This window comes from Rhea pennata, chromosome 2 (assembly GCF_028389875.1).
Source record: "Rhea pennata isolate bPtePen1 chromosome 2, bPtePen1.pri, whole genome shotgun sequence".
NCBI lineage: Eukaryota > Metazoa > Chordata > Aves > Rheiformes > Rheidae > Rhea > Rhea pennata.
In genome coordinates, this window is record NC_084664.1 from 23,799,836 (window position 1) to 23,825,696 (window position 25,861).

Sequence of the window (25,861 nt, forward strand, 5' to 3'; positions counted from 1 at the left end):
GCATCCCTGCAGATAAGTCAACAGATACTTTTATGTGGTCACCACACAGTTTACAAAATAACGGGTGTTTATATCTCTCCCTCCCTCTGCATATATAAGAACTGGTAGCAGATGCTTAATGGGAGCTCCCATTCCTCTGCAGGCCCTTGGTTCTCGGTTGGTCCCATGTGTACATGCATAGCATCTCCCAAGGAAAAGCAGTGTGGGGAAAGAGGATGTTAGATAGACATGTAATACAACTGAACTCCTTGACATAAGGAGTGCTTAGGACTAAGAACTTTGTTCTGTGAATGCCAGTGGTCTGTTCTCTCGAACACTGGGTATATGTGTCATCCTTTGTTCCTTGTGAAGCTGAGCTTGTTTCCTTCCTACCAGCCTTTCTCCAAGCCTGGGCAGAAGCCAGTCTGCAAATTAAAGGGGTCTGGTGACTTGATGAACTTCACAGCTGTTTTTCCTACACCAAAATTACCATTAAAGCTATGCTTCTGGAATTAAGGTGCTTACACATCAGGTTGTCGGGGGGGGGAGGGGGAAGATATTTATTCATTTATGAAGATTAACTTCTGCAAAGAAAGCGCTCCTGTTTCTTGTTTTTACTACACCTGAATTGTAAGTATGAATGTAATATCTTTCTGATTAGATGTAAGAAAGAATAATTTAAAATCTCCTATCTTGTGTTTTTTCTTGAAGTTCTTTGGTAAATTGCAAGCTTATCAGATGTGCTGTATTTAAAAGCATGGCTTGATTAAATCTGCAAGCTTTAGTAAGCATAAGGTTTGAATTATGTCTCTGTTTGTTATAAGCCATCGTTCCTTACACTGCTTGTGAGTCTCACAAAAATCTCAGTAAAGCAAAAACAAAATACTGAAAATCAAGACTGTGAGTCTGTAGGACTTGGGCATAGTAGGCAAATTTACTCACACTGTTAGTGTAGTTGACCTTGATGTTGTTGTTCCTTTGCTTGTATTTTAAAAGCATACTTGTTGAGCTCTTGTTTACAGCAGTTTGGCAGCTGGACACAAGTAGGGTTTAGAACTGAACCTCTTACCAAACATTTTTCAAATTACATATAATCTTTGACACTTCAAAGTGAAATTGCACTAGTGTTAATAATTAGTTTTATTTTTATGTACTAGATATTTAAACATTTCAGAACTAGCTTATTAGAAGTACACAGGCCAAAGCATTCAAAAATAGGAGCCTAATCTTAGACTTCAAATGTTGCTTGGCTTTTCCCCAAAACTACACTGGTGACACAGGAGCATGAACTTGTTCAGCCTTGAGACTCATGGAGGAGTATGTAGATTACTCAGAAAATGTCCATTTTCCTGCTAAAGCTTGCTATTTCAGGAGACAGCTTAACCTGAAAGTGATACAATCTTGAGTTGTCTCTTGCAGAAGCAAGTAAGAGTTTCAAATACAACATTTTAGTAGAAAACTCCCATGTGAGAGCTAGTGAGTGTTTTAGTGGCCATGAGGATCATCATTAAGCTAAAAGTCATCATGGTCAGTCATTTAAGATTGTAAAAACAGACCTATATCAAAATGAAGACTTTCAGAGTTAAGGAGTAGACCAAAAAAAAAAAAAAAAAAAGACAGTTAAGATGCATAGTTTGCATTTAAGCATGATATTTTTGTATTAGTTTTCACATGCTTCTAAGATTTGTAGCTATCCCCCACCATATCTTCCTTACAAGTGGCAGATCTATTCTGTTTGGTTTTTTTCAGTGATGTGCATCATCTGGCACTTGCTTAGCTACTTAAGCTATGGTTTACTTAAATGTTTGCAAGAGCCATGTTAGAGCATTGGACGCCTTTCTCATTGGAACTTGCTCTGGTTTTATCTTAAAAACTGCAGCAAATTTCCAAGATGCTGAGCACTGTAACACAAGTTATGCCAGAGCCTCAGAGGACAGGGAGCCTGTCACATGCCTTGCAGTTCTGGCTGGGGCAAGACCCAGATGGCTTGCAGCTATTCCAAAATTTCCTCTTGCAGAAAGCAAGCTGCTGTAGTCAGAGGGGATGACATACTCCGAGGTCTCCTCCCAGCACAGGACTGGCATCTGTTGGAGTGCACGCAGACCCAAGAGCCAAGAAATTTTCGTAGGTCACATAGCAGAAGAGTGGAGTTAGTGTTTTGCACGCCTGAGGTGGTCTCAAGGCATGTTGACTGCCTTTACACACACATGCATGCACACACACACGCCCCCCAGGACCCTGCTGCTTTTTTGATGCTTGCATGGTGTGAAGTCACTTCTGTGAGTCACTCTGTGCCTCTGGGGGGAGGGAGGGAAGGAGGGGTGTAATGTTCCCTCACTCCTAAGCAGCATCAGATCACATTGTGTGGGTAGAGGAGTGTTTGTGTGTCTGTTCAAGCCTGTCTTGACTGGTGAGAACAGAAAGGCAGGGCCCTGATTTTCTTTTATTTATTTTTTTTTTCTCTTTCTCTTCCCCAACCTCCCCCAACTTCCCTGCTACCTAGCTGCCATCCCTGAGAGAGGTAAGAAGCCAGAACTAGCGAGCAGCACTAGAGGCGAGTGTGCTGGGCACTGAGCTGAGATGCCCCTGCTTGACTTAAGCCTGCGACAGGACAGCTGCATGCTGCACTTGGACTTAAGTGTCTTCGGGCACAATAATTTAGTCCTGTATAAATCAGAAATAACAGCCTGAAATACTTAACTTTTTTGTACTGACACTCCCATATCCAGAGGTAGATGATGTTTTGCATATACGAACCACACACATGCACAAAGATTACTTAAACAGCCAGGTGTTGTGATAGATAAGATGGAGCAAATGATCTCAAAGAGAAGGAGGAAATGGGAGTCAGAAGGCTGAGGTGTTATGGCCCAGGCGGGCATTGACAGTATGTGTGGCAGATGTGCTCTGGAAGAGGAGTGAGTCTTGGATGAGGTTAATGAAGTGCGCCACAGCAGAGTGTTAAGGAACCCAAAGTGCTCTTTGTCTAGAGAAACGAGTTGTGCACTCTGTATGCTCTATCTTATACCTAGATTCTAAAGGACTTAGCAGGTAAGGAGTGGAGGGCTATTGGTAAAGCAGCAAGCAGTGCCTGTGGCAGAGCATAGGCCTTATTCTCTCACTGTCGCACCAAGGAGAAGAGCTTCTGTTACGTTAATTTTCTGTTGATGCACTTAGATCAATTTTAAGGCAAGTCCAGGTAAGAGCAAATGACAGCAGACAAACCTAGAATCACTGAAATGCACTAAAGACTGCACTAAGAGAACCCTTAGTATTTTTTAATATTGCAGCAAGATGGGGGAACATCATCTGCAGACCTAGGAGTTTTGCAGTAAGCATCTCTCCTCGTTCTCATTTTTTGTAGTAGTGGCTGGAGAGTGCCCACCTTTTCATGTCTTCTTGTTTCATCCTATCTTACTGAAGTTGACAGACATGGCAGGTAACCAGGCTGGCTCCCAGCTGAAGTTGTCTCTGCCTTTGCTAAAGTCAACACCAATTCTGCCCAAAGGCCTTTCTGTTCACAAGAATGTATTCACTCTTGTTGGTTTTTTTCATTTAATAAGCGTTGAAAGTCCTGGTGAATGCTAAACATGGTGCATTTCCTATGCAAGTTGCCAAGTTGTTGAAATAAATCTCTTAAGTTTTAATTTAACTTTTAAATCATATGAAAGCTTGATTTGTCCCTATCTTTATGTTTTCATCTTCTGTTACTTCATGATTTTTCTTTTTCGTGGACTTCATTCTCCCAGAGTATTTTAGTAAAGAACCTCCAAAGTAGAGAACTTCTTAAGAACCCCCAAATCTAGAAGCAAACCTACTGGTGTTATCTTAATAAACTTCCTTTATTGTTCAGCAGTAGTTTTAAGCTGCTTTCAGGAGCTCATGTAGCAGCAAATGCAATGAATCTGTTGAAAAATGAGCAGTCTTAATCCAAAAAACAATTTCAAATTTCTATGCAGTTTGTAAGAGGAACTTCTTAAGAAAACCTGTTTTTCTCTGCAGACTGATGCAACCTCGTGTGAAACTTGAGATGGGTTGTCTTAGCCTTTTGCAAAGAGACAAAAGAGGCAAAAGTAATATATGTGTGTATATATATGTTTTTAACTAACAGGACTATATTTAAGCATGTTTGCTGTAATTCACTGTAATTGCTATTCATGTAAATAAAGTTTAAAGAAGACATATTGCTCTGCTCTCCAGGCTTATTTTAAGTGCAGTTACTTTAAGTTTTTAAATTTAATCTCTTGATTCTTGAATTTATATCCAGCTGAGATTTCTTTTTTTCCTCTTAAAGAGGAAGTAAAGAATGAGTTGGGGTGAGGAAGAACAGCAGGGCAAAGGTACCTAAGTATGAAGCAAGGTGTCTGACAAGCAGCCCCGAACATTTATAGCTGAGGTACTAAATATATCTTGTCTAAGTTATTTCAGCAGTAGCTCATCAAACCAGAGAGGTGTTTTTTTTTTAAGTCAAATGAAAGCTTAGCACAAGGTTGAAAAATAACCCAAACCAAGGTTACTGGGTGGGACCATCAGCCTTGAGCTGTGCCAGGGGCTCAGGCCAGTGAAGAGGCTCTGCAGGGCTTCTGCCTGCCTGAGGAAGGATGTTCCCACTGGAAGCACCACTGCTTCCTGCAGACCCGTTCCCCATGCAGCTGATGCAGCCTGGCAGCCAAAGTGAGAGAGCTGTCTAGGCTGAGGCCATGTGTCTTCAGCATCTAGACTTTGTTATGGCTGGTGTAACAGATAATCCCTCGGGTTGTTTGTCAGGAAACCCCTCTAATTTGCAGAGGAGGATATGCAGGGCACAAAAGTAGCTTGCAGCCTACAGAGCAACCTGCTCTTACCACTGGTTGTTCTGATTGCAAGTTCTGTGTGGCATCCCTTATAAATGAATCAATAAATCTCACTTACTGTGCTTTTTAGGTACCTTTTTGATTTTGTAAAAGTCCTTTCTTCTAAGAAAATTGGAGCAGTGACACCAGAAAATGTGTTCACCAAGATGCCTAGTTGAAAAGAGATTAAAAAATTCCACCCACCTAAATGCAGTCCTAACATGACAGTAACAAAATGAATCTTAAAAGCAGCCTCCAGAGTAGACAGCAATGTTTTGTAGGTAAGCATACCTATTTAAAAGAATGTGAAATGTATTTTCCTTGGCTTCAGTATTGCTGGTCATGTAAGAAATTGTGTATGTTTTAAATGAGTATAGCAATAGTGTCTGCACTTAGCTGAGGGATTATCTTGCATAGTAGGTGTTACTTGTGATCCCAAGGATTTTGTGATCCATGTGAGTATAACTACAAAGTAATTTCAGCCCAATTTTAATATTAATTTAACAACTAGAAGAGGAACTTAAAGTTCAAATATTAAAGAGTGTTTCATTCATATTAGCTATTAATGATTGTTACCTGCCACATTTTTTATTTAACTATTCACTGAGATGGGAGAATCTGTGATTGAATGGTCTAATGCTGTCATTAAAACCCTTCTTGCTTGCACTGAACATCTTAGCATTAGCATAACTTCGCCATTTCTGGGAGAAATTTGGGTCTGCAGATAAGCTATTTTACATCATCACAAAAGACAGTTTGAAATTGCTTTTTAAACTATCTTTCTTATACTGTATCGCCAGTATATACAGGTAGAGGGTTTTAATGTGCCTGTATGGTTTTGTTGTAACTACATAGAGCCAGTACTGTACTGTTTTGTCCTGCTGCATCGGCTGATATCTTCAATAATTTAGCTGGAGCAGTGGACCCAAAGTCCTTTTCTAAGGCTAAGGCAACTCCATTGCTAGTCAGCATCCTTGGAGTAGACATCAGATTCCCTCTGGAAGAGTGCAGTTAGATTGCCTCGTGTCTCCACTTCTAAAGCCCTTTAGAGTGATGTGTCTTGTGCTCTAGCAACCAACCGATGGCTAGAAGGCTCCATACTGTTAGTACAGGAGTGTGGGGCTGCCGGGAAGTTCTGGCTTGCTTTGAGCAGTAACAGCAATCTCCTGTCGATTTACTGTTCTCTTAAGGAATTTTGTAACCTGAAGGGAACAACTGACCATTTGGGTTATTAAATCAGCGGTTGAAATAAATATGTCAGCCTTCCTGTAAAACTACTTGATCGAGGTTGTAAGTGTGTGTAGATGCATACATTTTGGGTTATATAGTTAGGAGTTTGGGTTTGGGTTTTTTCTCAGGGCTTAATGTAAAGAACAAAAAAGTGAGGTGAGAAGTAATTTTGATTCAGAATATATGTTCACCAAAGGAGAAAAAATACCTTATTTTTGTATTGTGCAGTGTTAATTTCCCAAATCAAGAACTTGTAGAAATTACCTGAACCTTAAAATGAAACTTACAGTAGTTCAGATAAGCAGATGTCAAATAAAATAGCATTTAACATGAAATGACACTGAATGATAACTATTATTGCTAAAAAAAAAATCTGTAGATTTCCCAAAACTTTTATTTTCACAATGAAAGATGAGGAGTTTTACATATTTACAAACTGGTTAGCACTGTTGTAGTAGTCAGTGGAACTGTTTCTGTGACCAAAATGTCGTAGGTTACCTTTTTAATTTATTGGGATATTTTCTTTAAAATGTAGGTTAACAGTTGTATACTGCTATTTTTCTTAGCAGTTCCTTTGTAATTATGAGAACAGAATTAATTGCAGTCAGAAAAGATGCCACTTATATCCCTATGTGAAGTACATATTTTCTTAGCTTTAAGAAAATATTTAAAGATGCTTAAACTTTATTTAGAATGGGTTTCAGGGCGGTGATGTGAACTGATAGTATCAAGGAAGCTTCAAAGTAAATGCTATCCTTTATATTGTGATTAGTGGGAACTTGTATTTTCAATTTAATTTAGCATACATATGTATGTACATAATGTGCATAAAGTGAACCATTCATCTACTAATCTAATATTAATTTTAAGCATAATACAGTATGTTTTGCTCTTTCAGGATTTGTTATTGATTTTGTATTCATACTCTCATTTGCTTATCATTCCTCCAATGCATCCTGTTAATGCAGGTTCTGTATGTAAGTTCAGCATCTGTATGATTTGGTTATTTAGAAGTTGCTTCCTCTTGGTTCCCCTTTAAATATTGTTTGTACACAGTAGAATACTTTCCAAATACACAGCTATTTGTTTAATTCAATGTAATGCTTTAAAATGCTAGCTTACTGCAGAGACTAAGTGGCCTACAAAATGTTGGTATCGATTTCTGCCCCAAGGAAGCAGAGAGAGACACTGGGATGTTTTTAGTTGTACATATCTGCTTGTTAATGAGAAAGTGGATGTATTTGTCAAACTACAAATGCCAGCAGTTCTTAGTGATAGTATAACTTTAAAACAGATGTATGCTTTGCAACACGAGTGTAAGAAACAGAGGATGTGGAATGAAAGCATCTGGGGGATTCTGTACTGTGGGAGAGAGCTTAGCCAGTGTGATCTTTACAGCCATAAATACCTAATACGGGCTCATGTCACAGTATAAGCGATAACCCCTTTCTGTTGTCAAATGAATAACAAACCAGTAAATAGTATGAGCGGTTTATGTTGAGATTTTTCTATAAAGAGAACATGATACACAGCTTTGTGTGGCTGGTCATTTATACTGTGGTCCATTGGTTTTTGAGGTTCTGCTTCGCGAACCCCAAGAATCGTTCAGTGGCGTGCCGACCCCTTCGGGCCCCGCTGGTGCAGGCCGCTGTGCAGTGTGCGGGCACTTGCTTCTCCTAGCCCCTTCTGCAGAGCCCTGGAGCCTGCTGCCTGGACCTCCAGGTTGAAAACCTTTGTCTGCTAGCTGCAGTTACGGCTGTGGGAGTACAGGAAGCACCAGGGGGAATCAAAACTGCGAGGCTGCCGAGCGTTACCTAGGTACGCTCCAGTGCTCTTCCCAGTCATGGAAAACAGCATAATCTGGATGATTAGCACATTTTCACAATTATCAAAACCCTGGCTGTTGTTGCTTTGTTTTTAATAGAAAATTAGCTAGCAAGGAAGATGAATGTTGCAAATGTAACTAGAACTATTCTTTTCAATTAAGACTGTGAATTTATTGAAGAACTAACACATTCTGATTTATATGATGGACTTCAAGTGTAGGGGAATACAGATATATATATATATATGTGTGTGTATATATATATATATATATATATATATATATATATATACACATTTAAATTTACAATTTTTACCTGGCTAGAAATGTTAACAGCCCTGAAATTAATCCCCTTCCAAGAATTAAGATCACCATGGCTGTTAAAACAATTCAAACCGAAGCAAGTTGTGCTTGCTGAGTCGGTTGTGCTGTGTGTAGTTATGCACTCATCAAAGCCGAAATATAGACAGTACGGCAGCCTGGTTTGAAAACATTAATTGAAAAATTAATTGCCTTGGATGAGGAGGCCTCTGCGTGACTGAGATTGGGGAGAGGAGTAAACAAAGGGTAATGACAAATGGCTGTGTGTCAGGCTGAGGCTGCATTACAGTACGAGGAGGAAGGGAACGGTAGTGGGTCTCATTTTGTTTAAAGTCTGAACTAATTATCTAGAAGAAGACCCAAATCATAGTTTTTTTATAATTACTCTATTTTTTAGGACTGAAAAATTTTAAAACTTGGACAATAAGAAAATTTCAATATAGACAAGTTGGCGTGGGGGGGATTAATTCTAATGCTATAATGAGGAGAAAACAGAAAGAAGTTGTGGCAACTGGCGTGTAGGCAGGTCAATGAAAGCATGCTTCATAGGCTCAGGAGGAATCGACAGCAAAAACTCCACAACAAAACACACCGACTGTGGCTGGGGAAGCTTTGTGGTGTTCAAGTGATGGAATAAGTCCTGCACTGTACCCTTGCAAAAGTCTTTACTGCTCTATTTCAAGCTCTTCCCTGTCACTGTCACAAGCATTGTAGCATCTTGTTCTCTTTATGGAGCCAGGAGACTTTATCACTGTGGTGCAGGTATGCAGTGGGAGAGGTGCCATGGCGTGGAGGTGACAAATCTTCAGTTATTCAGGATTAACCAAGAATTAAAGGTCTACTGCAACTGTTCATGTCAAATATTGACTTAAAGCTTGTCTAGGTGAGGACAGTGACAGGCATCATTCTGAAGGGGCCGTACAGGCGTAGTTGTTTGAGGAGGACTCTTGGAGCATGGTTCAGTGATACAGGTGAGCTCTTCTAATTGCTTGGGAGCCAGCAGGTGAGTCTGATCTCCCCTTTTTTCTTCCTTTAATCCTACACTTGGCCACAAGACTTCACCCCTTCTATTGATTTTGGCCGTTGTGATTGCTTTGCTTCACCTTGATAACGTGGTACAAACAGCTCATTTTGTTAGGCTGGAGTTTTACTGGAGTAATAAATTAAGTTGACACAGGAACTGATCCAAATCAGAGCAACGCAAAAGAAGGAACAGAGTGCAGGGCGGGCCAAGGAGGTGGGAGGGGAAGGCACTTTCCTCGCTTTGCCCCAGGCTTGGCTGGACTGGCCCAGCAGCAATGCCAAACTGTGCTTTCCCTGCAAAGCTCTCTTTTTGCTTCATGTAACAAGACTGGAGGAGTAAGGTTGTTACGATGTGTGGCTTGCTTTGAATTGTTACAACCATTTGTTAAAAAATTCAACTAAAATATATTCTTCCCAAAGTGACATTTAGGTTGGCTTTCACAAGTGATATTGGAAGTAAGTAGAGATTAAACCTAAGATTAGACCTACTCAGAAAAAAAACAAAAAGCGCTTGTATCCTCTCAGTTCAATTATGTGTACACAGCTTCAATAAAACATGGAGTACACCTGCTTTAAATTGTTTTCATGAAGTGCATACTGTTAATTATAGATTTGGGAAAAAGTTGTTCCAAGAAAATAAAACACATGCATTCATTGATAACTAAGTACTAGCTTTCCCTTTCTGCCTTCCCTGAAACTAGGCTAGTGATCTAATAGGTTTAAGGTTGGCTTTAAAAGCCTGTGAGCTGTGCAGCAGTTGAGCTCAGTGTGGTGGTGTCCTACAAACATCTCAGAGTTGATGCAAAATCAGCTGTGGTCTTGCTTGAATCAGCGGCAAATTCTAATGCTCAGCAACTGAAAAATATCAGAGCATTAACCTTTCTTTCATATTGATCTCCAAACAGTGTTTCAAAGGAGTCTATTAGGAAAGAGGTTTTTGAGGTGAGATTACTTTTTCATGTCTTGTAAAGAATGCATTATATGTGCAGCAAGCTAAAGCTTTCAAACGCAGCTTCCATCTGTGCTCCGTGACAGCATCTTTATATAATGTTGGGTCTAAAATACAAGATTTAGAAATGAAATTACTTTGTGTCCTGCACAGTTCCTGTAGAGATCAAAGGCAGAGCTGTTAATGTGACTATTGCTATTCATGAGTTTCAGGTTAATTATAAATGCTTGTTTAATCATTTAACAATAAGGTACCAGAGTCTCATCTGGGCATTGTGCTTATAGCTCTCACTTTTTTTAATTAAAGCAAATTCCTATTTTTTCGCAAAGAAATTAATTTTGACGGTAATACTCTAGCCTCAAGCAGGTCAGGGTGTGCAAATCCTCTTTGAAATGTTGGACAGTTGTGTGATAAATGTCTTTATTTTATTATCCTTCGACTGCCCCTCTCTCCCTCTTGAGGACCTGGTTGTGCAGTAGCCTGGTTGTCCCTGAAGATGGTACAAAGAGGTCTTGTTCTTATACTACATTTTCTTTTGTGACATTTTATTAAAATTGATATGCATTATCACTAGTAAATAATGTATTTGGGGATAAACTAATACATTTATCATTTTATCATCTGAATGCTTTGTTTAATAGATTTTAAACTTGAAGAGATCAGTAGAGCACCTGCCTGACCTTCGTATGACAGATTTGTATTTTATTTGGATGTCCTTTCAGTTAAAGTACACCATTTCATTCCTTTGGAAATTAAATTCTTATGCACCGGAGGAACAGCTACAGTGCCAGCAATGCCTGAGGCCATCATAGTGGCAAGGGGTGTTAGATGAGAAATGCAGATAAATCAATCTCTGTGCTGCCAAGAAGGAGGGTAAAAAAGCCTCACGTGTGACCTGAGAACAGGCTCCTCCACAACTCCAGCTCCTGCTTGTCTGCTGAGAGTGAGGTGAGCAAGGTGTATTGACAAGGCATCTGACAGAGGCATTTCTGTGCATCAGCTAAGAGACTACACTATCTTGGCAACCACCATAACTCCCGTTGCATCAGGCCCCTACTGCTTCTAACAAAGGACGAGGGAAGGGAATAAAAGAAAAACCCACAAATCAGTCTGTTCTACATTTGGGGAAAAAAATTCCTTCTTGAGTTTTGAGATAGGAGATTTAATTACAGTCATCATACTGCAAGTGCTCAGAGCATGGAGAGGTCTATACTGGTGGTCTCATTCCTACTGGCCCATAGAGGAGAACAGCATGTAGCTGTAGGTTCAGAGAGTGCAGTGCTAAAAGGTAGTGCCACAGAGTTTGGGATGGATCATAAATGTTCTAGAATTAAACATTAATTCTATTAATTCTAGAACTAAGCATTAATCTAACGTCAATTAAGCATCTCAGATTAAAGATATTCTTCAAAAGAAGACAAAATCTTCTCATAGTTTCTCAGCCCTAGTGAATTGGTGAATCTCTCTAATAAGCTGTTCCCTTGTTAAATTACCTTACTGCTAAGAAATTGCACCTGAATTTCCTTCAGTTCAGTGTACAGCTGTTGGGTTATACTGTATCTCTGTCAGCAAGACTACAAAATCCACAACTGTCCTTTTCCATAGTTTCTCTGTTACACACCGTGATCCAGCCTTCTTGTAATAACTGAAAAAGTCAAGTTCTTCAGATTCCCAAGGCTGCTTTTCTGTCCCCTGGATCTCTTCTGTGGCTCTCCTCTGAACTCTTCCATTTTCTAACTCCCTTCTGAAGCGTGGGCCTGAGAGCAGGGCCCGTGTGGCCCTCGCTGGGCTCTGAGCAGGGCTGTGGGAAGCAGAAGGGAGGATCGTTCGGCTTGGTGCTGCTCTGGGTAGGGCCAGGGGCTGTAGCAGCCCTGGGACGTTCCTTTAGGACCACTTTCCTGAGCGCTGATAGCGCTGATGTTATCAAGGTGAACTCCAGCACATTTTTTCTCACCTGTCCTGCTTTTCTTTTATACTGACCAAAGGGTCTTTTTGCCCCTGTTTTTTTTTTTTTTTTTTTTTTTTTTTTTTCTTCTCAGACAGAGAATCTTTCCTTTTATGCACTGCCCACTTAGTAAATATATTTTGAGATCCATCAGAGCTTTGCGTGAAACCCATGATAGTTCCGTGTAATACAGATTTTAAAATCTAGAACTCTTACTAAGGCAACGTCATTGGTGAAATCCAAATGTGTTGTATTTTCACAGCTGACTTATCAGAAGAGTATTGAAGGAAAAATGTTCACAAAGCCAACCTTTTCTTAAAATATACTTGCTGACTGTTTGTATTTTTAGTTTTTAATTCTTGTTTGTAATTTTGCATTTTACTGTCTTGTTATTTTAGCTGGGATCAGTGCCAAACTAGCTCTGATCCCTCATTGCTTGGACCTTCCTTTTAACTGTTTTTAGCTGTTGGAACCATTCTGATGCATTGGAATTTATGGAGTTATTCAGGACCTGTTAAAAGTGTAGCTTTGGTGATTTACTGAATTCCCAAGATAGCTCTTCAGAGTCTCTTGAGTAGAAGAGGTCTGAGTGGATTGATTTGGAAGTGTTAATCTCAGCAGATGCGAGGGTATGGGCACACTGTTTGTAGGCGGCATGTGCATAGTTTTAAAAAAGGACATCTTTAAAACTGTATTTTTTCATGCTGAGTCAAAATTGTATTTCCAGTTGTATGCAGGAGAATTAGCAAGAGGGTTTTTACTGTGTTTGAAGTACAAGCCATCAGGTGGTCCAGCCCTGCTTGTTTTGTCTTTGGGTAGGAACTCAATGAAGCAAGCCACTTCTAGATAGTAAGCTTCTGGCTCATCCTTGTAGGTGATCTCTAGATAATTCAGTTTTATCTCAAAAGCTGGGTTCATCTAATCCCAGTAAAAGGAGAAAAGTTCAGATACAATGTCTTGGGAGGGGATCTTTTTCTAGGTATAGAAGGCTAACTTGCAGGTTGAATCTGTGGGTGCTCAGCAGTGGGTGTGTATGTTTTCATGGCTACTGTTTCATAGGAGAAGGGTGCTACTGCTGTCTTACTTAGCCTTTTATTTGACTATTTTGGTACCTAATTTTTTTTTTGGGGGGGGGGGGTGTTGAAGTTCAATGAATTTGTTTCTCTCTTGACCACCCAGTTATGTTTTGGCCGCTCTGTATGGGGTAGTTTTCTGATGTGATGCATTTTTACATATAGCTCTTCATCCTGTAAAATTTTAGCTGTTGAGAATTGCTGAATAGGGAATGTGAAATACCTTTCCTGTCCCATCCACTGCTTGGTCTGGTCCCATAGAAATCATTGGTGGACCCTTACTCATGTTGGAAGTTCAATCACTTGCAGTAAAGGAGGAAGCTCTCTAGCACCAGTTTGCTTTTGGTTGACTTCGTTGCAGGATCAGTCTCTGTTTTGAATACAAGCTGCTGCTGTTGTTAGGATATTCTCCAAGTGTGCTTGCTTTGCCATTCAAAGTGGTACATGTCGACTTACTTTTCAGGTGACCACATGAACTCATTCCAGAGTCTGTCTGTTTCTAGAAGGGTTTTATACACACTTTTTTGTATGAATTTACTATTGTTTTCAAGCCTTTGTTGTCAGTATAGCCTTTTTGATGCAGTACATTAGAATGAGATGGTGATATTTAAATGCTTGAGTTGGCATCTGTGGCTAGGGGATGTGGAACACTCCTTTTTCTAGGAAAATGTTTTCCCTTAGATAAATAAAAATCCTATTGTTTGGCTGAGGGGATGACCCTGCACATGGGCCAGAGGTTAAGGGGAGGAAAGGCTTATCCATTTGGCCTGTAGGATTCAAAACAAGTGTGTTGCCAGTAAATTCAAACTGTGTAGAGGACACAGTTTTAAATAAGGCTCATAATGGTATTTTTTTAAGTGAACAGGAAGTATTCTTTCTCTAATCAAGACATAGGAATTTAAGTATCTTTCTTTGGTAATATCCTGACATTGTCCATGCATATGGGACACCCCACCCCACCCCCAAAGGAAAAGGCTTACGAAATGAAAGATATGTGATAATCGCTGCGTATGTCAGCCTTTTCCCAGGGGAGATCTTCTGCCTGTGGAGGTCAGAGGGAGTCTGCCTTAACAGAGGAGTGTGTGTGCAGATGCAAATCAAGTTGCAGGATTGGGACATAAATATGATTGTACTCTTTAACCTTGAATCTACGTCATAATTTATCCTTGTTTATTTCAGTATTTGAGATCTGACAGCATACCATCACTCAGATTGCTCCGGGTTTTTCTCTCCACATATCATTACTGGGTTATTTAAAAAAATAAACAAACAAAAGTGCTTTTTCACTTTTCAGGAGTTTGGCTATAGGAGACAGCACTGATGACATCAGTTCTTAAGGAAGCTCTTTCTAAACTGGGAGTTCACAGTGACATAAAGAGAGGTTATGAGTGCAAGAAGGAGGGTTGCAACTGCAGTAAGTAGTTGTCGTAGGTTATTTGTATTTCAGAGGAATTAGTGTAGTTCATAAAGCAGATGGCACAGGAAGGATTGCTCTGAGAAAGTTTAGACTTAGTAAAATCTCAAAAATCACATTAAAAAGACAGATGGTATTCTGGGTTGGAATGCTAGCATGTAGGGTATTTGTCTTTTTTTATTTCACTTTCCCAAATGATAGCTTTGGAGATGCTGGTTTTCTTTATATAGTTGACAGTACATGTGGTACTAAAAACTGGAAGTTGCACTTAAGCAGCTGTTTTCACTGTAACTGGTAGTTTTGGTTTTCTCTCATCTGAAAAACAAATAGGATGTGATTGCTGAAAGAAGATAAAGGAATAAAATTACAAGATTTAGGCTAGAGTTGCTTGCTTGAACACCTACTTAGAGCAACCTTGATCTCTTCATGGGAGTTAAGCTTGTATTTGTGCTTACCAGCTTCTTCCATTGGGTTAGTTGAACCTAGAGTTGCAAGGTTTTCCAGATTATCTGCATTATTTAATATTTATAATTGAACCTACACTATCTCCACTTTTAGGCAAGGACATGCATTCTTCTGGCTTGGACATGAAACATCACCAGAAGAGACAGGTCAGGCGTGCACTGGTATTAAGGACTGTTACTGTGGCCCTGCCTGTGCCATCCTGAGAGCACTGGGAGCCACCAGGGAACCCCACGCAAGGCAGCTGAGGTCTGAAACAGCTACATACATGTTCACGCTGTCGTAGCCAGTGGTCAAGTGTGTTGGCCGGAGCTGGCAGCGTGGACCTAGCCTGTTGTGAATGTGGCTGACCTGTTTCAGGATGTGAGATAGACCACAACTGCCTGTAGTGAATCCATCAGCTTGGATTCTTGGTCTGCTGGCTCAGGCATCTCTGCTCTGTTGTATGGTAAAGAAATACCAGCACTGTGCACCTTAATTTCCCTTCCTCCGTCTAGACCTCACTTTGCAAAGGACAAAGCATCTATTAATTTAGATTTTGATGACTAAATATACTAGATTTTGTAAATAAAAAAGCACAACACTATATTAATTCTGTGGAAGAATGAAGCGAACATCTTTAGCAGTTCATGTTCTCTGAGTTCTTCTTCCACAGTGCTCTCGGTTCTCTGGCACGTGTTGCCAGCCACGTAAAGTCCTCTTTGAGTCCATGTGGGTTTAATTCTGACAGGGCTCCTTGCTGTGGTATTCTGCTAAAACTCAAGAATAATGCGTCTGCTGTATCCACACTGTTTTGTTGAGAAGTTTGCCAGATATATTAAAGACTTTATTCCTTAACTAATAGCAAGTCTTCTAAGCAGCTTTTTCTAATTAATACTTCTTCTAGCATATCTAATATTTCAGTCCAAAACCTACTTATTAATTTGAGGTCAGACTGACTGATCTTGTTCATATTCTACTCCCTTTTTCCCCCTCTTTATTTCTCCTGTTCTTTAAGTGAAAGTGCCTGCATATCACGTTTTTGAAATTTACTGTAGAGTTTAAATTTTCATAGTTTCTCTTCTTATAGTGTTCTTACTGCCCTTGCTGTTTGAGAGCGAGCTTTCTTCAACAATTTCTTTCCAGTTTAAAGCTTGTAAGCATTCTGTTGCTGTGGAAATTATTGTGATAATACTCAGTGTTCATGGCTTCACTGCTGCATTAGATAAGAAAAAGGGGCTGTTGTATAGGAAAAAACCCTGGTTTAAGCAAGTTATACACAGTTCACACATATGTCAGTGAAGATAACACATGAAAAGGAATTAGGGCTGTTCAAGCTGCTAGGATTTTCTCTATCTATCTTCTCAGAAAAAAAAATCTACGTCATAAAAAAAGGAGGAGAAAATATCCTGGGTTGTGGTATGCAACACCATGCTTGGAACAGCAGTTTGCTGGTCTTCAATCTTGGGTGATGACCTTCATTGTACCTGTTTGGAAACACGCTTTTGGAGACCTTTGTCCTTCCTTACTAAAAATAGAGAAGAATGAAGAGAGAAGCCTTTATATACAGAGTTGTAGGGAGAAGGAAATACGAATTGAGGGTCCTACTGGAGATACCCATGCCAACCTCTCTTCCGAGAGAGGGGGGGCTTTATATCTGCAGATAAATTTGTGTACTTTTTTTTTAAATCAGTTTTCATTGCTTGATCAATTTTAGTAATCTCCATTCCAGAATTTCAAATGTTCATAATAAGTAGGTTGAACTGGCTGAAAGGCAGAGCTCAGAGGGTCATCATCAGTGGTGTGGAGTCTAGTTGGAGGCCTGTGGCTAGTGGCGCACCCCACGGCTCAGTACTGGGTCCCATCCTGTTCAACTTTTTCATCAGTGACCTGGATGAGGGACAGAGTGCCTCCTCAGCAAGTTTGCTGATGATATTAAGCTGGGAGGAGTGGCTGATACAGCTGTAGGCTGTGCTGCCATCCAGAGAGACCTGGACAGGCTGAAGAGCTGGGCAGAGAGGAACCTCCTGAGGTTCAACAAGGGCAAGGGCAGAGTCCTGCACCTAGGGAAAAATAACCCAAGGCACCAGTACAAGCTGGGAGCTGACCTTCTGCAGAGCAGCTCTGCCGAGGAGGACCTGGGAATGCTCGTGGATGACAAGTTGACCATGAGCCAGCAATGTGCCCTTGTGGGCAAGAAGGCCAATGGTCTCCTGGGCTACATTAGGAAGAGTGCTGCCAGCGGGTCAAGGGAGGTGATCCTGCCCCTCTACTCTGCCCTGCTGAGGCCTCATCTCGAGTCCTGTGTCCAGTTCTGGGCTCCCCAGTCCAAGAGAGACGTGGAGCTACTGGAGAGAGTCCAGCATAGGGCTACGAAGATGATCAGAGGGCTGGAGCATCTGCCCTGTGAGGAACAGCTGCGAGAGCTGGGCCTCTTCAGCCTGGGGAAGAGAAGGCTGAGGGGGGATCTTATCAATGTGTGTAAGTACGTGAAGGGAGGGTGTCAAGGGGATGGGGACAAACTCTTTTTCAGTTGTCCCATTAGACAGGACAAGAGGCAATGGGCAGAAATTGAACCACAGGAAGTTCCGCCTGACCGTGAGAGGAAATTTCTTCACTGTGAGAGTGACAGAGCACTGGACCAGGTTGCCCAGAGAGGTTGTGGAGTCTCCTTCTCTGGAGATCTTCAAGGCCCACCTGGATGCAACCCTGTCTACCATGCTCTAGGTGACCGTGCTGAGCAGGGAGGTTGGACTAGATGATCTCCAGAGGTCCCTTCCAACCTTACTGATTCTGTGATTCTATGACTATTTCTGCTTAGTTTCTAATCCTCTTTCTTTATTAGCCTGTAATATTGTAGAACTCTTTGGGGCCTTGTTACATGTGGCTGTTTTAGAATAGGCTACACTGTCATATTGCTGAAATTGTATTCAGCTTGTCCTATTTCCTTTGTTTTTTTTTAGTGCATGACCCAATATTGTTAGGTGCACCCATTCTTCAACACTGTTTGCTAGACAGTTGAAAAAAGTCAAAGCATTAACAGCTTAGCTACCTAGCTTTGGATCTAAAAGTAGTTGTTCCTGTACTTTTTGAAAAATACAAATACAAAACTTGTATTGCTTTTTGCTGTAATGTTTGTAAATACATATACAGTTAGTAAATACATAAATACATCTGCGTTCTTCCCTTGATTAATGTAGCTACCATGTGCACAAGATTTCAGAAGCTATTTGGTGAACAGGGCAAGGTTTCAAATGAGGCATTCTATACATATGCGCCAGAGTGTAGTTATGTACACTGTTTTTCAATATATGTTGTTTTCTTTGACTACTAAATGTAAAACTGGGAAAACGTCCAGAATCTTTAATGGCTAAAATGTACTTCATGCTGATCCTCTCTAAATTGACATTCTTCATTGCCAAGTTCTAAAGTGAGAGTTGTGATGATGATGAATTTCTCTAATGGGATTTTTGTTCAGGACTGTCTGATATTTGTATTTGCTGTACCCTAGAATTCAGACAGAAGGTCTGTGCTTATAAAAGGGCCCAATATTTTTCTGACCAAAGTGCCCTTAGGAAAGAGGTGTTAATAATTTGAAGGGTTGCATTAGATCATAATATCTTTTAAAAATTTTATGTTCTTATGCTGTGTTTCTCGGAATGCTCAGTTGTATCATTTTACTACTAAAATTCACAACAGATTTTATTAAGTTCTTATTCTGCTTGATGTTACATCTTAATGGTTGAATGCCTGCATATACCAAAATAACCTCTTAAAATCCTAATACACAGTAGTAATATAACAGAACCTAATCCCCAATACTGTTCTGCAGAAACTGATGTATCGTTTTTTAAATATATATGAAAATGAGGTCACACTCTCTTTTTTGGGCAGCCCATGAAGAAATGAGTTGCACATGGTACATCAGCATCTTGCTTGTTAGTGGCTGAGGCTGAATTCCCCTGATACAAAGAGGGTATTTGCAAAATACCATCTTGCTGCCTTGGGGAAGGAAGTAAGCTGAGATAGGAAACTTCACGCAAGAGCAACAGTGTCCTAAGGTCACGGGAAGAAAAGGAGAAAAGACTTGAGTGTGAGAGAAGAGAAAAGCATTAGGTATTCATTTAAGAGAATGAGGAGACTTTAAAGGGAAAATATCCAGAGATGTTTGGTCGAGTCATTGGGTCATTGCTGCTGTTTCTTTCAACACAGCATTGCATATAAGTCGTAGTCACTGAAGAAAAGCAAGAGCTGCCACTTTAGAGCATGAGGCAAAGAAACTACTGTAGGAGCAGAAAAAATATCATAGCTATAGAGGAATGCCTTTCAGAGGGACTGTCTTGCACAAGCCCCTAAGCTGCATGTAACAAAAGTTTTGTGACACAGTGCATGGTTTAGTCATAGGAGTGCCTTGAAGTGAGCAAATATTGCACATCTGGAAACATTTGAACAAATAATTAATTTCTGGGGGAAAAAAGGCAAATTACTTGAGTAAAATGTAGTCCATTGTGTTAACTTCTTGCTGCATGTTTACAGCGTGTACAGTTCTCTTGACTTGCCTTGACAATGACTTCTTTGCTTCTGGGGCTCACCAGTTGCATATGAGGATGGGTGATACATTTGACTTTGTCTCAGTGTGGATAACCAGGTATTACTAGGTGCCATGATACTTTTGTGCTTTTTGGAAAAGGGGTCGGTGAACAGGGAGGGAGGGGGATGTTTTTCTTTCTCACTGTTTCCACACTGCGAGCACTCTGTGTCCAACCTGATCTTCCTGTGCATGGAGGACGAGGTCCTGTTCCTATGGGATTTCATTGCCTAGGAGAGACCTCACAGTAGCAGTTCTGGGCCAGTCTCTCCCACTGGGGTTCAAAATCTCGTACTGAAATGCAGCCCACTCTTCCACTCACTTTCTTTCGGGGACTCACTCACCCTTCATCACAGCAGATCTGCACACAGAGAAATGTTTCTGGGAAGGGATGAGAGAGCACAGCCCACTTCCAACCTTTCCCTCTCCTCACTGCTGCTGTTCTGGTGTGCTGGGGAAAAGACTGGCTGGAGCAGAGACACAGCAAGGATACGACTTTAGAGAGGAGTTGCTGAACTCTCTGTGCCTAATAAATATGTAATGTTTGGTAGCACGTGCATTTAGAGTTGTGATGCTGCCATGGGATTAACATCACGGGCAACACTGCCTGCCACATGTAGCATGCTACCCAGCTGTGTATGAGTAATAGGTGGAGTAGCTAAAGTCAACTGAAGGACAGTAATTCAGGACTAGAGCAAGTGGTCTGCCTTGTGACAGAACCTGCAGTGTTTCTAAAGAGTAACCACTTGAAACAGAGAACTATAAGCCAGGAAAAGAGGCAATTCTTGGTACCAAAGTGACAGAAGAAAGAACCGAGCCCCATGTCTTTTGGTCTTCGGGGTGCTAGCAAGTTCTTAGTGTTACTTTGGGCAAAAATTTTCCTGACAGTAACTGTTGTGATTGTTTGTCATTACAGAAGTAACGCTGAAGGTCCACATAAGTGATGCCAGCACACATCAGCCGGTAACCGAAGCCTTCATTGAGATTTTTACCAACCAGATTTCCATTGCATCTGGAACCTCAGGAGCAGATGGCACTGCCTTCCTCAAGTTTCAGTATAAGTTGGGCAATCAGCTGATAGTGACTGCTAGTAAACATGCATATGTGCCAAATTCTGCACCATGGAAACCTGTAAGATTGCCTGGTAAGAGATCTTTATTTTTGTTCTGAGGTAAGATTTTGCGTCTAAAGGAAGTTACACAATTTTGTATGATGTATTTTAATGCTTGGTTGCAATCCTGGGTGGGAGGAAGAACGTCTGTGCAATTCAAAAAACGCAAGGTTTCTTCCTCAGTTAAACTGTGACATCGGGGCTGTGTGGGGTTTCGCGTTGCTCCTGGCTGTCCCTGACACAATGCTACATCAGTTTTCAAACAACTGTTGGTGCTCTTACAGCTCCACAGAAAATACAAACCTGCTCCAGATCTTTTTCTTTATTGGGACTCTGTTTTCCAGTGTGCTGTCTCAGCAGCTCTGATATACTAACTCATTTCTCTCTCAAGTGTAGCAATGACAGTTGTACTGTATGCTTACCAAAAAAGTATGTTTACCAAAAAGTCCTGGGCTTTCAATTCTTTGCCATGTCCCATAGGTCAATTTTAATCTGCAGTTATGTTATCCATTTCCAAAGAGTCTCTCTAACATAATTAGCATGATTAACAGGCAAACAAATATTATAATAATAATAATACTTCCATGCAATTTCTTACCTGAATACCTCAAAAGTCTGTGAAAAGTAGGAGTTATTACGTTATCCCTGCTATACAGAAGAGGAAGCTGAGTCATGAAGACTGTATGTGTAGTACTAAATGGAACAGGTCAAGAGTGGCTCTCTGACCCTGAGACCTTATAACAAGATGAAGCTCATATCCAGCCAGCTTTCATCTACCTCTTCTCTAATCCCCAGCCACAATTAGTCATTCTGTTCAAGCCATTCAGGAATGGTCCCAGGCCCATGTTATGCCCAAACTGCATGTAAACACACCTCAGAATTGCTAATTAGCACAGGCCAACCCATGCCAGGTTTTAAGTATACTAATGAATCCAAGCCCAGAATTACACTTTAGGTATTTCAACATGCTGTTTACTTAACTTGCATTCGGTTGCTTCAGATAAGACAGACTTAGTCCATATTTTCACTACCATATTCTGGCATATTCTTCAGGTATCTAATAGGGCTATTTAGAAGATGGAGGCAAGGTTAAGAGCACAGAGACAAAGAATGATTAGCAATTGAAACACATCACAGCAAGGAGAATCCCAGATAAATAAAGCGAAGCAGGACTGCCAAAACTCAGCTGAAGAAGCCTCTGCTTGAGCTGAGGTTGAACCAGGTGACCTACAAGAGGTCCTTTCCAGCCCCATTTTGCGATTCTATTTAGAAATTTCCTTGACAAATTTTCTTTTTAAATAAGTTAAAATGCCAGCTTCCTTGTCATACTTAAGGTCCTGCCTTAAGACACAATTATATGTGATTAGAGTATGCAGTAGCCATTTCTTGCCTCATATCTTCCTACTCATGCCCAAGATCTTTTGAATGCAACCTACTCTTCCATGGATCTGGGTTTTGTTTGGTTTGCTTTTTGTTTGTTGCTTTTTCTGAAATACTGATCTTGAGGGAAGGGAATCAAATGTGGCATTACTGTTTTGGTTAGTCACTGAAGTTTAAAGAACAGTAATTGTATACATAGTTACCACAAAATCTTTTTTTTCCACAGTTGAAACATGAGCTTAATTCAGAAAATAAAGATTCCTTTCACTGTCAGTCTTCCTCCATTGAAATTGCTAGACAGTTTGCCATTGATTTCATTGAGGGTGGAATCTTTTCTGTACCTTGAACTTAGTCCTTCCTTTGTTTAAAGAAACAACAAGTTAAAACTTGATACATCCCATGCAGATTTAGTAGGTCTGTTCTTTGAATTACTCTCTAAAAAGGACATGGCATAGTAGTTTAGGCCCAAAATAATTAGACTGTTATTTTTCTATATTGTAGAGTTTCAATGTTTATAGTGCTTAAAAAACTTTACAAGAACTATTTGTATTTAAATGTGCTCCTGTTTAGAGGTTTTGAAAATCATGACATTTTTTGTTGGTTTTGTTTTGTTTTATTTTGATTTAATCTGAGTTGAATGTTGGGGAACAAGCAATATATCTAAGTCTTGATTCTGCAGTGAACAGTCTGGGCACATGCTTAGAGCACAACTTTAATTTCCCAAAATTGCCATTTTGTAGCAGTAGTAATTGTCATCTCACAGATAGGCCATACCAAGTAGCATTGCACCCATGTCAGTGGTTTAAGTTAATGTGCCAACCTGTATGCTATGGTGAGTGATGTATGGACGTGTTTCCTTCCACCACCTCAGTGTGGAAATGATAACTACAAACAGGAAGTAGGTTTGCAAGCTGTAGGGCTGTAAGGTTTAAAGTGCTGTAACAAGACTTTGTCAAAGAATGGAGATTATTCCACTGGAGAAAATATGCATTAGTATAATATGAGGATGCAAAGCTGTGCAGCCACTTGTGATGCTGTTGTAATGACTTTAGGGAGCAAGCATCAAGCTTTTTGTTTTCATAATTGGACAGAAATTTTCTTTTCTAAAATCAACTGAAATAATGACAGGTCTTTTCCACTTAAGCAGGAGGATTATTATTTACTTTATGAAAAATGGTAGGAGGAAAAGAATAAGATCTTTTTCTCCCATTAAGTTATTTATCAGGAGAACCCCAATTCCACTTATTAACAGTTCATTAGTTTCACAGCACTTGAGTTGTTGACGCGTTCATGGTGAAAGACATGCTCATTATAATTTTTGGCTACATATAGAAGTTTTGTTTTCTGGCCAATAATTTGGAAGAAAAAATTACAACTGTTAGTCCGCAGCTAAGAGGAATCTTGGGAGATTGCTGAGCAATGAAGAGAGGGTCTCAAGGAAACCCAGTTCAGACTGGCTGATAAGGTAGCAAACAGGCAGACAGTTTTCACTCTGGTGAAGTACAGTTCTGGGAGCAGAACATACTCGTATTTCTGGGAGAGGAGAGCTCGTTTGGGAAGCAGTGACTCTGCAGAAGACACATGACTCATGGTAGATGAACAGTTGAAAATGAGATCCTGAAGCAGCACTGCAGAAAGGAGGAATAATCTGATCCTTAGCTATAAAATAAGAAAAAGTAAAGGAAATTCTGAGAAATACAGAGTTTTATATCTCAGCACTTGTCAGTAGCACAGGCACTTCTGGAAATCTGCGTCCAATTCTGGATCCACAATTCAAGAAGAATGTCAAAACCTCAGGGGTTTTAGAGGGTATCCCAAAAGTGATTAAAAGATTGGAGAATACGGTGCTTGAAGTGCTTCATTTATTTTCCTCATCAGAGAGTAAATCATGGGGTAACTTGATCATAGTCCATCAGTACCTGTAATGCAAACAGGAAATGGGTAAGAGAGACTGGTTCTGTCGAGTGGACTAACATGAAAAAAAAATCAAGTGACTGGAAATCAAACCTCAGTAAATTTTTATGGATAAAAAGGCACACAGTTTTAACTGCCATCATAATTAGTTACGGAACACTCAAATGTTATGTTGTATTCTTTACCACTGGACGCTTTTAAAAGCAGACTTGGTAGGGGGTTTTTTGGTTTTTGTTTTTTTTTTTTTCCTCACAACATGGTTTAAGCACAATTACTGAATCTGAAGTAGTAATTAATTCAGGGAAGGCCAATTTTGAGCAGGAGTAAGACTAGACTAGATCATCACAGTGATCCCTCTAGCCTAAAAAAAATGGCTTTCTGTGTTTGTCATGCTGAGAAATGATTGTACAAAAAAGCCCAAGGGAAGTTTAGAGGTTATCTGTGCATTACGGCCTGGCACATTCAGAAGATGATGTTGGCATGGTTTATTGTATTGAGCCCCCTAGAGTATCTAAATTATATTAGCTTTCTTTATACAAATTAAATTATTGGAGTAAAAACAAACAGATTTTGCTACCTTAATGCTCCTTACACTAGCCATTCTTTCTTATGCTGATTGATGTGTACGTTTTTTTCAGATGCAGAATGTTCAAAAGAAAATTCTTAGCTGTAATTACAATAACGTTTTTTTGATTTTTTTTTTAATGTGCTTACATGGTTTTAAGACAATAGTTTAAGTCATGATTCTTACCAGTATATTGCTCCTATCTTCTGCTTTATCACGTATTTCTCATAAACACTAGAATTTTTGATCTTTAAAAAGTGAATAGATTGTTATAACAAAAATAGCAAACAGTCTCTCAATTTGTTTCTATCATCTATGTGGTCTCTTGGATCAAATAATATATATTAATTCAGAAGAAATTTATAAAGCTCCAGAAAATCAGAAGAGCTTGTGCTATTCTTTAATTAGTCAGGTCTGGAAAAGTGTTCCTCAGTTTGTGGTCACTTAAAATGAAATGACTACTTTCCACATGCAGATGTGGAGTCCTGCCCATTCATCGAAAAGGATTAGTCTACGTTATTTTCTTCCTCTCCTTCTATCTCTGAAAGCCATGTAGGGAGTGGAGGCAGATCTACTTCTCGGTGTTTCCATGAGTGCACGAGTCGGTTGTGCTCAGTGTCTAGTGCTGTATGTGTTTCTGGCCTTCTGAGTCTAAAATACTTGACATGAAATTGTGTCATATTTTTTCCCTCTCCAAACGTGTGCATACATACATGAACACCCTCTGACATCCACCCTCTATGGAGTGTCGATGTCCAAGGGCAGAGGAGGCCCTTGGAAACAGATTTCTTGCAGCAAATACTATTTGTCTGTCCCCTTTCTTACCGGTGGTAGAATGATACTAGTTCTGCTATATATAGAACTTCTGTAGTGTAGGTGGTGACTTGGTAAAGACATGCTGCGTTTTAAAGCAAATTATTCAGACATATTCATCATACTTTGCATTTCTGTATGACTCTATAAGTACCTCTGAGTTCTTAAAAATTAAACTTCCTTAGAGTCTTCCTGAGGTAAGAAGTATTTTTTTTCCACCCCCCGCCCCCCCAAAAATCAGTCAGACTTACTGAAATACTAACAGGGTCAGTATTTCAGTCATCTTTATGTAATGACAAGTCATTTGTGGAGCTGGGAACCGTAACCCAAAACTCTGCTTTTCGTTGCACTCTTCTATACTTCAAATTCAAACGCATGACTTTGTCAGGACTCAAAATGTGGAGTATATTGTTTAGGTCAATAGAAATAGCAAATTATTTGGTTTAGAAAATGTGTTT

At 40.0% G+C, this 25,861-nt stretch overlaps 1 protein-coding gene across 1 annotated transcript in view; it reads left to right on the forward strand.

The window, feature by feature from the left end:
• The window catches only part of FAM171A1 (family with sequence similarity 171 member A1), a 91,783-nt gene that overhangs the window by 33,357 nt on the left and 32,565 nt on the right, over positions 1–25,861 (forward strand). The window contains exon 3 of the mRNA XM_062569069.1: positions 20,537–20,764. Within this exon, the coding sequence (XP_062425053.1) occupies positions 20,537–20,764 (228 nt within the window). The remainder of the gene's footprint in view (positions 1–20,536; positions 20,765–25,861) is intronic.